Genomic DNA, 18,390 nt, shown 5'->3' with positions numbered 1-18,390 from the left:
AAAGATTCACCTTGCATTTTTCAAAATGGAAATATGTGAATTGCAAACTTTTACAAATACAACTGTATGATGCAAGCTGTGTGCTGATAAAAACGAGTATGAAATGCATTAAACAACACATCTGACAGGAGGACAAGCCGCTAAAAACTGAAGGCTTGTAAGATAGATTGAATTCCTTAATAAAGCACGTTTAAAGAAAGTAATGTGGGTTTGGGAGGACATGAGGGTAAGATAAATGATGACAGAAGTTTTCTTTTTAGGTGAACTATACTTTTAATTCCATATTAGAAATAAATGTAGCTCATCAGTCTACTTTCCAACATGTCCCAGCTTACAAGTTACTGCATATGCTATGATTGGCTCTGACATTTTGTGTATTGGATGAGAGAAGTGTAATAAAGACTTGAAGTTATTCACAACAATGGTGTGAATTAGACACATACGATGATATAATTCAAAAGATGAGACAAATTATGTAGGCATATTTTAAGCGTTAACAAATTCCACTGCCATTAGTTTCAAAGTGATTCACTGATGATCCATGAAATATTGGCTAAATAATTTACTGTACAATCTTGCAATGCTTGTCAAAAAACTTGTTTTTTATGTTTACACAAATCTAAAATGCCATTGATCTAAACAACATCCCTAATGGTGCAGATTTTAACACTCTGACATCAACAAGCATATGAGCAAACATCTAGACAGGAGAGAGAAAAAAGACAGGAGCAGAACCGCCCCGTGTCGGATTCCTTATTATCTCTCCCGGCCTGCTGATTAGGTGTGTATTGACCAGAACAGTCATTCATGTATAACGATCAGGGGGTGAAGCAGATGACATTAGAGAAACGAATCTCCATGTTATTTAATTTACTGAGAGGCCCGATCTCTGATAAAGCAATACATTTTATCTTGCTTTGTAATCCTTTACTCATTATTCTTCAATGAAAGCCCTCACTTTGACATTGTATTTGCTTGCCCATGTTTACAAGTTCACGAAAGAAGGATTCTTCATAAACCTACGGTACAGTGACTTATGGTTGGCACGATTTTGTCCACATTTAAGGTAACAAGTTAAAATGAACATTTTAAAGAAGAACTGGTGATTGGATTTGCTACAGTTTGCCAGGTTAGTGATAGAGGGAAGTTATGGTTAATCCAGATCCAGATGTTAAGGAACACATATACTTGGAAAAAGCATGGTTGCCATTTCTTTATTGAACCTTACTTGTTATGATGTCACATACCTTTGCATTATCAATCAAAAATGGCCTTTTCCTTAGCAATCACACCAAAGGTAAATGAACGATTGAGGCATTTTTATGAGTTTTTTATTTTTTAATTTTTTAATCTCAGAATAATTGTAGTCCAATCAGTATAATATGCTATATAATGTAGGTTAGGGACATCAAATCATGGAAAGATATAAAAAAGATTGGTAACACTTTAGTATAGGGACCAATTCTCACTAAAAATATCATCTTCATGTTATTCCAAACCTGTATTGCATACTTTCAACTGTGGAACACAGAAGATGTTTAGCAGAATGTTAACGCTGCTCTTTTCCATGCCATGAGAATGAAAAGGTAGGGTGCCAAGCATCATAAGCAGTCCATATGCAATATATTTCAAGAAGGCATACAAAAACTTCCACTGCAACTGTATAATAATTAAATATGCAAATTAGAGGTGTAATGGTTCACACCTCGGGTTTTTTTAAGTCACGGTTCGGTATGTTTTTGATAGAGCAGGGGAAAATACAACATAAATAAGCTTCTTTTTTTCTTTCTAATTAAATAGTACTTTACTGAACAAACGGTAACACTTTACAATAAGGTTCCATTAGTTAATTAATGTTAGTTAATGTATTAATTCATGTTAATTCACAGTGCATTAACTAATGTTAACAAGCACAACTTTGATTTTAATAATGCATTAGTAAATGTTGAAATTAACATGAACTAAGATGACTAAATGCTGTAGAAGTATAGTTCATGCTTAGTTCATGTGAACTAAAGTAGTTAACTAATGTTAACTAATGAACCTTATTGTAAAGTGTTACGGATACTGATATATGTCAATATCATTGCAACCAGCTGCAAAACACTCTTTGCAGTTCATGGTTTTGTTGTAAATGGGTGAAGGAATTTGAAGTGCTTCTGCTTTTGGATGCAAAATATTTTAGCACTATGTTATATTTTAGTAAGAACTATTGCACTACCATTCTATCGTGCTCCGTCTGTTTGACATGTATGCGCAAGCTGACGCTGATTTAGTCGAGTCTGAATTTTAACAGAGATCCACTTTGCATGTTGCAAAATGGAAATATGTGAATTGCAATCTTTTACAGATACGACTATGATGTGAGCTGTGCGCTTACAACAGCTTAGAACAGCTTACCCAAAATTCATATTCTGTCATATTTTAACAAAAGGAATTGGAAACCATTTTTGAAAAAAAGCACCATTGCAGTTCCATTTTGTGCCACTAGAGGTGCAGAAATTACTCATGTCAAATAAATAAATAGAGAGATAGATAAATAAATAATAATATCAATTTTTATTGTTTTTTTTTTATTGAGATTTTGCTTAAAACAAGAAAAAAATGTTTACCCTTTGAATTGTTTATTATTCTTTACTCATTTTTCATATTTTTTGTCTTGTTTTAAGCATAAACTCACTTAATTTCAATACTTAAAAAAAAATACATTTTGCTTCTCAGTATATCTAGAATTGAGAATGTTTAGATATTTGTACTGAAAAACAAGAAAGAATACATACAAATAAGTAAGAAAATAATCTGACTGGAGGGCAAGCCACTTAAAACTGAAGGCTTATGAGTTAGTTTGAAGTGCTTAAAATATAAAGCACATGTTTAGTAAAAGAAAAGTCATACAGGTTTGGGAGGACATGAGGGTGAGACAAATTATGACAGAAGTTTTCTTTTTGGATTAACAATTCCTTTAATTTCATATTAGAAATAAATGTAGCTCATCAGTCTACTTTGTAACATGTCCCAACTTACTGTTTTGTAAAGTTACTGTTTCTGCTAAGGTAAAGGCTCTGACATTTTTCTGTACTGGATGAGAAAAGTGTAATATAGTCTTGAAGTTATTCCCAACAATGTTGTCAATTTTTAATTCAAAAGATGAGACAAATTCTGTAAGCATCTTTAAGCGTAAACAAATCTCCACTGCCATCACTTTCAAAGTGATTCACTGATGATCCATGAAGTATTGGCTAAATAATTTACTGTACAATCTTGCAATGCTTGTCAAAAAACTTGTTTTTTATGTTTACACAAATCTAAAATGCCATTGATCTAAACAACATCCCTAATGGTGCAGATTTTAACACTCTGACATCAACAAGCATATGAGCAAACATCTAGACAGGAGAGAGAAAAAAGACAGGAGCAGAACCGCCCCGTGTCGGATTCCTTATTATCTCTCCCGGCCTGCTGATTAGGTGTGTATTGACCAGAACAGTCATTCATGTATAACGATCAGGGGGTGAAGCAGATGACATTAGAGAAACGAATCTCCATGTTATTTAATTTACTGAGAGGCCCGATCTCTGATAAAGCAATACATTTTATCTTGCTTTGTAATCCTTTACTCATTATTCTTCAATGAAAGCCCTCACTTTGACATTGTATTTGCTTGCCCATGTTTACAAGTTCACGAAAGAAGGATTCTTCATAAACCTACGGTACAGTGACTTATGGTTGGCACGATTTTGTCCACATTTAAGGTAACAAGTTAAAATGAACATTTTAAAGAAGAACTGGTGATTGGATTTGCTACAGTTTGCCAGGTTAGTGATAGAGGGAAGTTATGGTTAATCCAGATCCAGATGTTAAGGAACACATATACTTGGAAAAAGCATGGTTGCCATTTCTTTATTGAACCTTACTTGTTATGATGTCACATACCTTTGCATTATCAATCAAAAATGGCCTTTTCCTTAGCAATCACACCAAAGGTAAATGAACGATTGAGGCATTTTTATGAGTTTTTTATTTTTTAATTTTTTAATCTCAGAATAATTGTAGTCCAATCAGTATAATATGCTATATAATGTAGGTTAGGGACATCAAATCATGGAAAGATATAAAAAAGATTGGTAACACTTTAGTATAGGGACCAATTCTCACTATTAACTAGTTGCTTATTAGCATGCCTATTATTAACACATTGTCTGTTTATTAGTACTTATAAAGCACATATTCTGCATTACCATATTCTACATCCCTAATCCTACCCAATACCTAAATTAACTACTACCTTACTAACTATTAATAAGCAGCAAATTAAGAATTTATTGAGGCAAAAGTCATAGTTAATGGTTTGTTAATAGCAAGAATTGGACCTTAAAATAAAGTGTGACCTAAATATTTTTTCCTTGAAGCTCTTAGGTGACAAGTAAACTGAGTAGAATTGTATATTCAAAGTTATCTGTAAAATAATTACTTTTTTACTTTTGGATGTATATATTATTAATTCTGATTACAAATTCAACACACATTTCCACTAGTTTCTTTTGTGTATAGCTGGTCACGTATGGACACTGCTGTGCAATTATTTTATCGAGTTTTTCCCACACCAGACTGCTAATGTGTTATCGTCAATTTTCGAAGAGATCTTAAACAGCACATTAAAACAAAACAAACTGTGATTGTTTTTTTCTTGTCTCAGTCAGATAGTCCATTCCTGTCTGAGTGGGTGGTTCTTGGCCCAAAATTAGCTGCACCTGAAACAGATGATAGTCAGAAGTCTGGCTTCCCAAAGCTTGCTTAAGGCCTTGGTCTGGAGGATAGTTCACACCAAATTGAAAGGTTTTTCATAATTTACTCATCCTCATGTTGTTCCAAATATCTATGACTTTATTTCTTCAGTGTAACTTTTGAAGAAACTGTTTTTGACCATATAATGAGAGTCAGTGGGGTCTAGAACAACATTGGTCCTAATTGACTTTCATTGTATCGGCGAAAATATGACAGAATTTACATTTTTGTGTGAACTATCTCTTTAAGACTCAGATAACATTCTTATGAACCATTATTATTTCTTTTGATGTTATAGCTAGGTTACAGTTAGGAAAAGGTTCAGGTTAATTGACTTCCAGGAGATGTTAAAGAACACATACTTGGAAAAAAGCACAGTTGCCATTTCTTTATTGAACTTTTCTTATAATCTTACTGAGTGTCATACCTTTGATAAAGTACATCTTTATCTCAGAATAATGGTAGTCCAATCAGTATAATATGCTAACCCCATCATCAAAAAGGCTGCATTTCACAATTGTGTTACATTCTTTGAACTGAAGTATTTCAAGATCTCAGACGGTGCTTTACAATGAGTCGAATTTTCCCGGAACTGTCCCAGGTGTAGGAACTCAAAAGAGACCCATTACAGTCAAGATGTGTTGGCATTTGTGTAGCATTTGAGCCGAGGAGGATCTGTAGCGCTCTGAACGTTAGGAACAAGGGACGGTGGGCCAGATGTTCTGCAATTCATCTTGTGCTCTTTTCAAGAGCCGCAGTTTCCTGAATATTTCTCTCTGGGAGTTTTTTAGCACTTATATACATCCACACAGTGTCATCTTCTGAAGTGCTTATTTATTGGTCTTTTTAATCTCCTCAGATATGTTTCTTGTAGTGCAAATTGGCATGCGTGTGGTTCGAAACTCGACAGCGTTAAATCCCAATACAAGCATCTGGATGTAGACTGTGAATCTCGGCTTTTCAACACTACGGTTACTAATGCCACATTATCCGTCACCTGTTTACAAGGAAGATGTAATTATACAGAGGAATTAAAGTCTCACTTATTAGGTAGCAGTAATTTGGTTGGCATTTTTAAGCAAGTGTTCTCTCCTTGTCTCTCTGAACTGCACCGCTGTCTCCCCTCCACCTGTCCAGTATTTCTTCTGAAGCTTCCCATATGTTTGAAGGAGCATACATTATCTTTGTCTTTTTAATGAATGCATAATCAGAATCAGAGTCATTTTATTCGTTATTATAAGTAAAGCGGTGGAGACCCAGGGCAAGTGTAACAAATCTGCCTGCCATCTTTTGGTTAAAAAAGCATTTATGCACCAATAATATGCAGTATATATACTTTTGGACATTTAAAAAATCTAATAATTAGATTTAAACATGGTCAAATGTGTCAAACAGAACTGAGACTGGTAAATTCATATTACACTGTAAAAGAGATTTTTTAAAGTTGATTCAATCCAATGTGTAACTTTCCTTGTAATTTTTTGTGAAATTTACTAGCAACTTCTGAGTGAAACTTACTTCATAGAGCATTTTTTTTTTCAGTGGAAAATGTGTTGAACTTTTGTGAAATTCCAATTCTGGAGATGAGATGATGTGTAGAAATTAAAAATAATATTTCAGTCAGATCATCAAGTCTGCTGACCTATATCCAAGATTTGAAAAATGTAATTCCTAGTTTGAAATGATGATGTCCCTCTAGTATGTCTTCTGCAACAGAAATGAAACCAGAGTGTTTGGACTACATAGCTACTTTCAAAAAAGGCTCACATTTCATTTAATTAGTTCTGAGTGAATTATGCTATTATAATGTTAAGCTATGTGTCTCCATTTCATTTAGTTGCATTTTGTGTTTCATTTATTCCTAGTGGTTTTCTTCAGGCTGTTGTGCTATGGACACATTAAAGTGTTTGCAGTTTTTTTTTAGCTCCAGCAGGGTTGACTGAGACTTCAGCAGAGACGGGCTTGTTTCTTTAAGCCACTGGCTTTACTGAGCCTTTAGTGTATGTCTAAGGTTCAACCTCTATGTGTTGAGACTTCTGACAGTGTACACACGTACACTTACAGTATATATATTTTTAAATATCGTTTTTTTATTTATTTATTTATTTTTTTTAATTATGTGTCATACTTTTATTATACTTTTATAATATAATTATTATAATTTTAGTCAAACATTAAACTATTTTTGTACAAACATTGATTTGTGGTAACTTTAATGGCTAGCATATACATTAATTTCTTGACCATAAACTGACCTTCTTAGCCCAGTAAAAGGCCTCATCAATATATTGATCTGAACACACATTAACTGAAAGAGAAGAAGCTGGAAAAGCAACTGACTGTTACTATTCTGGTGCTTCATATCTTTCTATAGCTGCCATTTAATTCGGCTCAACTCATTTTTAGTAGATGAGATGTAACTATAGCTTGCTTCTGCCACGGAAGAAAAAAATAAATGTAAAGATAATTGTGATTTTTTTATCTCATAATTCAGACTTTTTACTCCTAATTCAGAGTTTATAGTGTATATTTCTGACTTTCTTCTTTCTTTGTAATTCTGAGTTTATATCTCACGACTTGAACTTTGTTTCTCATTCTGAGAAAAAAAATCTGAATTGCGATATAAAAAAACAACTTATCTCACAATTCAGAATTTTTTCCCCCATGTAAGAAAAAACAAAAAGCTGAATTGTGAGATAAAACATTTCAATTACCATTTTTTAACAAAACAAACTCCCATATATATTTTTAAAACTGATTTTGTGAAGCTCATTTCATTGTAACATTAGTTGTAATGGCCCATTTGAAATGGCTTAGTGAGTGCAGTTTTGCGTTAACCCATGTTTCCTGTTCAAACAGGACGTGTGGGTGGAGCATGTCAAAAGGCTTGTCCCAACATTTTTAAAATAGCCAATAGGCTTTATTTACATCATAACTATGACTTGTGATTTGATACTTTACTAGCTGGCAGCAAATGGTTTTAGAGGGAGGGGCATTCTTGTTCTAGAGAGCATTTGATTGGACAAAATTCTCTGTAACGCAGGATGTCATCAATATTTTTGGTCCATTTTGATGGGAAACGCTGTAAATTTTGAATTTTATCAACGTTTAGGAGTTCGTTAGCATATAGATGGCTTTAAAGCTAACAGAGATATAGTCTTTCAGGGTTTTCATCTTCACATTTCTTTATACAGAATCTTATTTTTGATGCTGTATCTCCCGTCAGCATCTATTAAACTGCCTATCAATAAACTCATGTGGACAGTTTGTTTAGATCTGACTTGAGATCTGTCCCGATCTTGATCTTTTCTCCATCATTTCTTGTCCTCTGTTCTATGAATAAATGCATCAAGAAAGCTCAAGCTCTCAAGGCCGTAACAGTTCCGCTGAAATAATTAAAGCATTAAGTCCTCCATTACGGCAAAATGCAGAGCTCCAGTTAAAACCGGTTAATAATGATAAGTCAGCAACCAGAGTTAAATGTATAGATTAGCCATTTAATGGACTGGCTGTTTGTCTTCTGACTGAATCACAGGTACATTTGCGGATAGTACTTAAAGAGCGAACGATGAAAATGTGCATGGCCAAATGGGGAGGTTTGTTTGAACTGCGATGCTTATATTGAGTGATATTTGGAGAATTTCTATGGGGGAGATGTTTGGGGCTTTTAGTAGACAGCGTGGTGCAAGTGAATGAGATGGAAATGAAGGCGATTAGCATATTCACAGTGGTATCAAACTGTCAAGCTGCGACACCTAAACACCATTAAACACAGAGAAGTTTATTTGCTAAAAAAGGATTGCATATTTAGGCAGGTTTTAAGCGTTTTGCTGTTTTTAGATGCAGCTTCTACATCCATCTGTCTTCTGTCTGTCTTAATTTAACAGAGATCACAAAGATTTCTATTCTGGAGAAGGACAAATAGCTTATTTAATAAATAAAATGCTTTCATTGTACTCATAGTAAATCTGTTTACTCAAACTGTTTATCACAGATTGTTCATTTATTAATATGAGATCAACACTAGCTAAATATACTTATGGTGCAGACACGTAATGTTTTAGATGTTTCTCATGACCATATGTCAATAAACACATTCCCTGCACTGTAATTCACCAAATGTCCTTTTACAGGAGCTTCAGTAGCTTCAAGAAATCAGTCAAACAGACTTTGTACTGGCCATTTGGTGACTAACTATGAAACATTTGCTCTGCAGATCACATGAACATATCGTAGCACGGCTCATTAGATAAACCAACAGATGTGTTTGTTTGTTCTTCATCTATTGAATCCTATTAAAGGGATAGCTCACCTAAAAATTAAAGTTAAAAATGATTTAATAACCTTTTGTTGCTCCAAACCCGTGTGGCTTATTTTATGGAATGTAAAAGATTCTTTAAGAATAAAAAAAAACTCTTTAATGCTATCAAAGTGATTTAAGAGACTTAAAAGTAGCGCCGGTATGTTGCCAGAAGTCAAATACACAGCATTTATATGTTCATTAGACCTGTTAGGCCTATAAAGATGTTAATGTGAAATTAATATGGTGAAGCAAGAGGAAAGTTTAATCTGTTTAATGAGTTTGTTCAAATCTTTTTTATTACTTTAGGACTACAAGTGATCGCTATGTCAGAGAGAATTTCAGCCGTAAAGAATACAGCGGACGGAGGTTATACGGTAAGCCTAAGATCTGTAATTTATTAAATGTTATGCCTTATGATATGCTTGACTATGCCAGGCAACTTTCTATCATTTGAAATTCATTCATGAAACATCCTTTCATGCATTGCTTTTGAGCACTTCACCATTTCAGAGCTTTTTTTTGTTTTTTGAAACTATACACTTTGATCACTTCTATTCAGGATCACGATTCAAAGATGTCGGATGAGCACCGAGACACAGATGATTCGTCGGAGAAAACGCCTAGTAGGATGTCCAGATCCCCGCAGAAATCCTCCAAAAGACCAAAGACAGTACCTGTGAAAGTCACACTGCTTGATGGATCTGCCTATGAGACCGGGGTGGAGGTACAGGAGTTGCTGGCGTGCGCTAAAACTAATTTGTGTTGTTCTGTAGAAACATGGTGCCAGACCTCTAGGGCTCTCAGGTTTTCACATACTGTTCTCCAGTAACGCTGTATTCCTTTGTCAAGTCAACCACATGCCTGCCGACTGCTTAAACGGCTAGATTAGTTAAGATTTTTCCAGCAGAGCCAGACAGTGTAGCTGAAAAATTATATATAGGAAATACTGTATAATGTTACAAAATATTTCTACAGTTTCAGAAAAAAAGGTACAAAATATACAAAGTTTTCACCGGGTCGGTGACCTGTGGTACAAAAGCTAAAAGGTGCACCTTTGTAACTTATTTACCTTTTTTTCTGAGAGTGTATTTGTAAAAAATGATATCCTGTATCCAAAAAAGTCTGAAAAAAAGTATCATGATTAGCAAAAAAGCATAATAATAAGAAATGTTTCTTGAGCAGAAAATCAGCATATGAGAATGATTTCTGAAGGATCATGTGACTCTGAAGACTGGAGTAATGATGCTGAAAATTCAGCTTTGCATCACAGGAATAAATTAAATGTTAAAATATATTCAAATAGAAAACAGTTCTTTTAAATTGTAACAATATTTCACAATATTACTGGTTTTACTGTATATTTGACCAAATAAATGCAGCTTTAGTGAGCATAAGAGATTTCTTTCAAAAATATAAAAAATCTTACTGATCCCAAACTTTTGGTAGTGTAATTAAAATTATATATTTATCCTTACATTTTTTTTCAGACTTCATTGTCAATTATATATTTGCAATGATGTATTCTCTTAAAAGTGTGATTATTTTTAATCATAAGAAATGATAAGCATAATTTAGAAGTAATCCACTTGACATAATACAATTTCTTAATCTAGTTTAACATATTTAATCATTAGCATTAATTTGCATCAAAACAACTATACAGGTGCATCTAAAAAAATTAGAAAATCGTGAAAACGTTCATTTTTTTGTAACTTGTTTCAAAAAGTGAAACTTTCATATATTCTAGATTCATTACATGTAAAGTAAAACAATTCAAAAGTTTTTATTGTTTTAATTTTGATGATTAGAGCTTACAGCTCATGAAAGTCAAAAATCCAGTATCTCAAAATATTAGAATATTTCCTAAGATCAATCCAAAAAAAAAAAAAGATTTGCAAAACAGAAAAGTTGTACATGTTTATATTTACTAAAATATTTTTAAACATAAAATTGCACAGGGACACTTTGGTGACACAATTTTTGACAGCAGTTTGAAAAAACTGATTAGTGGAAATGAATCAAACATCCCAACTCTCTCTGTACTTTCACTACTGAGATTTAAATTAGAGGTGCTATAAAATACCTCAATTTTAGCACTCGCATACTTTAGAGAGTATGTGCGAAACTTTAATTAAAGGGTATTTTTACTGTATCTCTAATAACAAAGTACATCGCAAATATGTAATGCATTTTATGGTGCTAAACTAAATTAAGACTATACTAAACTATTACGTTTGACACATACAAACCAGCAGCTGTGTTTACAGTAAGAATATGCATAGATATTAAAGTGTCGAACAAAAAATCCCAATGATGTTCCTGTGATTTCCACATTTCAGTCCCTCATTGGAATTTCACAGCCCAGCTTTGAGCTCCATGTTGCCTGCCGCGGTGCTTCTGGGAATTACAGCACATGAGATATGAATGCTAGTGTGGGCTGATGGGGTGTGGGTGTTCATTGATAGGTGAAAAGCCCTCCCACACTAGTAGCTCTCCAGGGAGCTCCACGTACTGCTCTGAGATCAGTGCCACGTCTGCCCGTGTGCCCCAGGGGTCTGCCGGCTGATGGATTTCCAGGGTGTTTTCAGACATGGCTCTTCTCTGGGGTGTTATTCGTGGCTCTCTTGTAGCTTCTACCATCCGTTTGCCATTACTGATGCTGCAACACCTACTGAGAGAGACAGACTGTCCAATCTAAAGGTCAAAGGCCGCCTATACTTCCAGTCTTCTACGCTTGGCTGAAGGGGAGGAGGATGGGAAATCTATAATGGTGACATATTAGTGGTCCCATGGAGTAAATAATACTGCAGCCTTTCAGAGGAGGGTATGCCAGGCTTGTGCGTTTGTCACCCTTGACTAAAGTTCACGCAGATTTTAAAAATGTGTTTTATTTACTCACCCTCAGCTTTGCTCCGGTTTCGTTTCAAATCTGTGTGACTTCATTTCCTCCACAGAACACAAAAAGGAGATATAATGTCCAAGCTGCTCTTTTCCATATAAGAAAAAAAAATTGATTCATACTTACCAAACTTCAAAAGGACAAATAGTGACAATATGACAAGTGGCTGCTTTTGAACGCTCACATGTTAATTTCTTTAATAACTAGCCATAATAAACCATCTAAATCAACACAAAGTTAGGCTTAAAAAACTATTTTACTGCTGTGATTTTCTGCTTAGTTTTAAATGTCTGCTTTTCTATTGTTTGTAGGCTATTTGCTTCTTATTAACTTTGTTTATTTGTACATAATTGTAAAACATAGTCATTGTGAATTATTAATGAAAAACCTGAAGCAATTTTTACTTAATTAAAACAACTTGAAAGCTACAGTACATGGCATTTTGCGGGTATAGGTACCGTATAGTTCAAGAATGACATTTTTCATCCTCATGTCATTCCAATCCTGTATGACTTCCATTCTTCTGTGGAACATAAAAGAAGACATTTCAGAAATGTCTCTGTTTTGTTTCTGTATGTACAATGGAAGTTAATGGCCACCAAAATTGTTTGGTTACCAGGATTCTTTAAAACCTATTCTTTTATACTCCACACAAGAAAGAAAATCATACAGGTTTGGAACAACATGAGGCTGAGTAAAATGACAGAATTAGATTTTTGGGTGAACTATCCCTTTAATATATTAATATAACTATATGTAACAGTTGTGATAGGAAGTTTATTTACTACAATCATCAGCCTTTTTTGTCCTTTTGAAGATTGGCTGTCCTGTCCCCATTCACTTTCAATGTATAGGGAAAAAACAGCCTGAGCATATAAAGTTGTGCTCAAAATTGATCATACCTTTGGTAAATATGATCAAAGAAGGATCTGAAAATAAATCTGTATCATTAATCCTTTTGATATTTTATTTTACAATTTACAAAAATCTAACTTTTTCATGGGAGAATAATAATTTAAAATGGGAGGGAAATCTCATTATGAAATAAATGTTTTTCTCTAATACACATTGGCCACAATTAATCATACTCTTTTATTCAATACTTTTTGTTTTCGGATTTCGGTTTTTCTTTCTAGATTTTTCTTGAAACCCTACCAAACAACATGTGTTGATGTAGGTGCTGTTTAATATTTTTTTTATAGGCTTTCTGACCCCAAGACTCAACTATTTTCTGCAGTTCTCCAGCTGTGATCCTTGGAGAGTCTTTGGCCACTCAAACTCTCCTCCTGGCCTTGCTTTAAGACAAAATAGACCCACATCCTCTTCCAGGCAGATGTGTAACATTTTCTGTTGATTGTAAATTTTTAATTATTGCCCTGATGGTGGAAATGGGAATTTTCAATGCTTTTAGCTCTTTTCTTACAGCCACTTTCTAATTTGTAAAGTTCAACTATCTTTTGCTCAGAAATATATTCTTTGGTTTTTCTCATTGTGGATGAATGATTACGGGAGTTTGGCCTTTGTGTTTCCTCATATTTATTTCATAATGTGATTTTCCTCCACTTTTTTTTTTACTTCAATTAAAATAAAAATAAAAAATTTAATGAAAATATCAAATGGATAAACAATGCAGACTATTTTCACAGCCTTCTTTGTTCACATTTATCAAGGGTATGAATACATTTGAGCACAATTGTAGCTAAATATCTCCTTTTCTGTTCCACAGATGAAAGAAAGTTGAGTTGAGCATGGGTGAACTGTACTTTTACATATCTGATGTCTTCGCTGGAACAATGGCTTATTCTTGAGTTGATCAAAAGGCAAAAAGAGATCTCTGTGAACATTTCATTAATTCTTTTGTCATATCATCAATATTAAAAATCTTTCTCCTAGATAAACACAGCAGAGCACTTCTCATTACAAGCAAGTTGTGAACATACTGTACTGCCTAAAATCACAAATGGCATCAAGGACAGTACTATTGTTAATCAGAACTCGAGTACATTTCTGCACCTGGGGATCTATCAAAATTAAGTCCTTGAAGTGCATTAGGTTGGGCTAAAAACTATGAAATTGCCTTTAAATGAAAATGAGGGCCTCCCTGGCTAACTTAAGAAGCCTTTTTCTGGTAGCACACCCACTCTCTCTTTCTCTCTCCCTCTTAAAAAAACCTTGTGCTTTAGCCATGAGAGGCCAGGGAAGCGACACACACACATGCACAGACTCACACACATAAAACCTCATCACTTCTGTTGCCATGGAAACAGCAGAGCTGTATCCCTGTCGCCGCGGGAAATGGGCTCCCTGGGCGGCGAGTGCTCAGTGTTTCTGTAGAAAGGCAAAGCCAGAGCTAGTGTCTCAAGCGTGTTGCATATGCCACTCTATTGTGCAGAATGACAGGGTGTGGTCAGAAAGACACACAGATGCTTAGCCATGACTGAAGATTATATGAATATAGAATATGAGAATGAGGTTTTCTAGAAACAGCACGTAAGTGTTCATTTCTTGAGTGTTCATTGAAGCATTTAATGTAACATAGGGCAGATGATTCCATTATTTCAATTTCTTATCTTTAAGACTGTAATCTAAACAAATTAATATTTTATCTCCCAGCTCTTTATATAAAGTTGGATATAGAAGTTATATATACATCTAAATTGCCTGATTGTTTCTATTGTTACAAAAATTTAAGCTGTACTATCGCTTAGTACACTCACACTAAGCGATATATACTTAATATCAAATCTCAGTCTTGATTTCTTGTATCATCATAAAAAAATAGAAACTATATTATCATCCAGTTCTAATCTGCTGAGCTCGAAAGGCACCAAGATATTAAAATATTATAAGCATCAACATCATGATTTTCTTGTAAAGCTGCTTCATAACAATGCGTATTGGGGGAACTTAGACTTGACTTGATTTACATGCTAATGTTCACCTTATCATTGACCCAGCAAATAGATGGAAACTACATGGATTTACTACATTATAGCATAAATCTTGCTAGTTCAGAGCATATATGGGGACTTTTTGAGCCTCCTGAATATTACAAATATTGCATTTAATCAGCATCTTACTGGTTAATATGAGCCGGGCCAGATAATATGATGTTGAATTGTGTCTTAAAATCATAAAAACACATTTGCATTGCATGATGGAAACCCAGGTATCATCATATTCTCAAGGGAATGATACTGTGTCCCAGTGAAGGGATTAGAGACACTCCTGACTTTGATTAAAATCGGAAAGGGGGCATTTTCTGCAATGACAAACACTAAATCAATCTCTTTTCTCTTGTGCTCTTTCTCTGTACTTGTTCATATATCTATACAGAAGCTCTGTAAAGGACAGGTGCTACTGGATATGGTTTGTGAACATCTCAACCTCTTGGAGAAGGACTACTTTGGCCTGTCCTTCAGTGACACGGAGAGCCAAAAGGTCAGAGTTCACCTCTTATGTCATCCCATTGTACTGTTTCTCTTATATAATTGCTTTAACTTAACAGAGCACATATTGGTGAGACTTTGTTTTATTATTCCAGCCTTGTGTAACTTGAATGTGTGAGTCTTCCGGTGTCATTTGCTTCCAGTTATTTTACTTGTACAAAAACAGGCTGCTATGCTGCTTGATATTGCAAACTGGTATTTCTTATGTCAGAAACATGCTGGAAATTGGGGCAATAGGCCTATGTTAAATAATGCTAGCAACATCAAGAAAATGATTAAGAAAAATATCAAAACATGCTAAAAACATGTTAGCAAAGTGCTAAAACATGTTAGCAACTTGTTTAAACATTGCAATATGTTAAATAATGCTAGAAACATTTCAAAACATAGCAAAATTGTAAAGCATATTAGCAATGTGTTAAAACATGTTAATCTAATTATGTTAGTAACGTTCATGTTAGCAAAACATGAAAGAAACATGATAAACATGTTAGCAAAATGTTAAAACATGGTAGATTCATGTTAGTGTTACGGGTCCCGGCCGCGGAACACGTAGGCAGATTAAAAGTACCTGAATTATCAGGAGAAACAAAAGCACACGCAAACTTCAGTGTCTTTCCACAGGCGCAGCTTGGTAGCGTCTCTTTATTAACATTATCATAGTAACAGTATAATATCAATTATATCATCAATGCTCCGCAATGTCCTTCTCAGGTAGACCATCCAGCTAAATTTCATATAATCACAAATTATGTTCATTTAATAAAACACAGTTATGTACTCTTTTGTATTTGTTTACAACAATAAAATCTTCAAATGCTCATTTCCTGTATTAACTCTTGTTTTATAAAACACATCTTAACATAACTCCTTTATAATAATCAGCATGCAGCAAAAGACACATTTAAATCCCTTTACTAAACCCTTATGTCTTCTGTGAAAACACAGTTTCTGTATAACCATATGAAATGACACTGTATACCTCCTTCAAATCATCACACAGCGGTTACAATTGTATCATTCAAATTGTAACGGTTACACTTGACACAAATTATCAGTCACTCTCATAAACTATATACATTACTCTAAATAAATATACATTTACATTTTCTGAGTTGTTTTATGTTTAATTATCACATACTGAAATAAATGTATTATTATTTACAGGAGAATCAATTGTAACAAATGCAACACAGACCAACTGCCATTTTACCGGTACTTTCATCTGGGTGACTCAAGCTGTTCACTTTCAAACACATAGGATAGCTTCTGAATCAGCTACTGTTTTGTTATTAGTTTAAGTATTTGTGTAAAGTATTTGAAAAAGAATGTGTTTTTTGAACATTAAAGCATGTCAACATATTCTGTTACACCAAATACACAAAATAATGATCTTTAAAAAAGCATCATATGACCCCTTTAAGTAGACATTACAAGTATTAGCTTTAGAAATAAATATTTTATTTGATTCAACATAAAATTTATTACATATAGGGCCTAAACGTTTAGGCTACAACGGCCCAACATAAGCTATGGAATATAAAAGAAGATAATCTGAGAAACATCTCAGTTTTTTTGTTTGTTCATGCAATGAAAGTCATTGGTAACCAAAACAGCTTTGTTACCAACAGACTTCAAAATACCTTATTTTATGTTCCACAAAAGAAAGTAAGTCATTCAGATTTGAGTAACTGAACATCACTGTATGAAATGTAAGATGACTTACAGGTCTGGGGCGGGGCCAGTGTGTTAACTGCTTTAAAATATTTTAATTGCGTAATTTTTCATAACTAATTAATTAACGCGTTAAACTGACAGCCGTAGTTAAAACATTACAGAAACATGCTAGCGATATGCTAAATCATGCTAGAAACATTTTAAAACATACTAGCAAAATGGTAAAGCATATTAGCAATGTGTTAAAACATGTTAACAGCATAAAATATGTTAGAAACTAAACATGTTACATGGTAGCAATTTGTAAAAACACGATAGCAACAGGATAAAACATGCTAGCAAATGTTTAAACATGCTAGATGAATGCTAACAACATGTTAAACATGCTAGCAATGTGCTGAAACATGTTAGCATCATGTTAAAACATGCCAGCAATATGCTAGAAACATGCTAAAATATGTTAGAAACAAGTTAGCAACATGTCAACCCTTACAAAAATTTACCATAATTTTATTATAGTAAAATTGTAGTAACCATGTTTGTGTGTGTGTGTATTGTCTTTTGTATAACTACAGATTTACTACAAATACCATAGGTAAAGTATAGTTAGTGTTAAAAAATCGTGGTTAATTTGTGGTTACCTTGGTTTAACTATAGTACCTATATGGTTTATTTGTAGTAAAACCATGGTTCATTTTCTTAATACATGCTTCAACATGTAGCTAAAACATGATAACAAAACAACCATCTATATATACAAAAGTTTATTTTAAAAATTTAAACTACTTCTTAACATCTCCAAACGTAAAGCCCTTTAAACTACTTCATATTTTCAAGCCAACATAAAGTTTTCTCCAGACTTTAGCATCTACAGAAGTTTTAATTTATTATCGTAATTGTAGGCACTAGTGTGTAGCGCATATAGTTTTACCGTTTTCCTGCACTTTGTTATTCTTCTAGTTATTTACCTAGACAGCTAACAAATCTCAAACGTCTCAAACGTTCAAAGAAAACAGATTACTTCCATGTTGCAAAATAAGTGACGTGACGTGACATGTGGCCAAGTATGGTGACCCATACTTGGAATTAGTGCTCTGCATTTACCCATCCAAAGTGCACACACACAGCAGTGAACACACACACATCGTGAACACACACCCGGAGCAGTGGGCAGCCATTTCTGCTGCGGCGCCCGGGGAGCAGTCGGAGGTTCGGTGCCTTGCTCAAGGGCACCTCAGTCATGGTATTGAAGGTGGGAGAGAGTGCTGTACATTCAC

At 34.1% G+C, this 18,390-nt stretch overlaps 1 protein-coding gene across 5 annotated transcripts in view; it reads left to right on the top strand.

Moving 5' to 3' along the window:
* LOC107696976 (band 4.1-like protein 1) overlaps positions 1-18,390 on the top strand; it is a 63,593-nt gene that overhangs the window by 16,549 nt on the left and 28,654 nt on the right. For all 5 annotated transcript variants that reach the window (XM_016497558.1, XM_016497559.1, XM_016497557.1 and 2 more), the window contains exons 2-4: positions 9,395-9,462; positions 9,648-9,812; positions 15,324-15,428. In XM_016497558.1, the coding sequence (XP_016353044.1) occupies positions 9,412-9,462; positions 9,648-9,812; positions 15,324-15,428 (321 nt within the window). In that variant the 5' untranslated portion in view covers positions 9,395-9,411. The remainder of the gene's footprint in view (positions 1-9,394; positions 9,463-9,647; positions 9,813-15,323; positions 15,429-18,390) is intronic.

Source organism: Sinocyclocheilus anshuiensis, unplaced genomic scaffold, assembly GCF_001515605.1.
Source record: "Sinocyclocheilus anshuiensis isolate Anshui unplaced genomic scaffold, SAMN03320099.WGS_v1.1 scaffold130, whole genome shotgun sequence".
NCBI classification, from domain to species: Eukaryota; Metazoa; Chordata; class Actinopteri; order Cypriniformes; family Cyprinidae; genus Sinocyclocheilus; species Sinocyclocheilus anshuiensis.
Note: the sequence above shows the minus strand (reverse complement) of the source record. Positions and strands in the feature narration are given on the sequence as shown.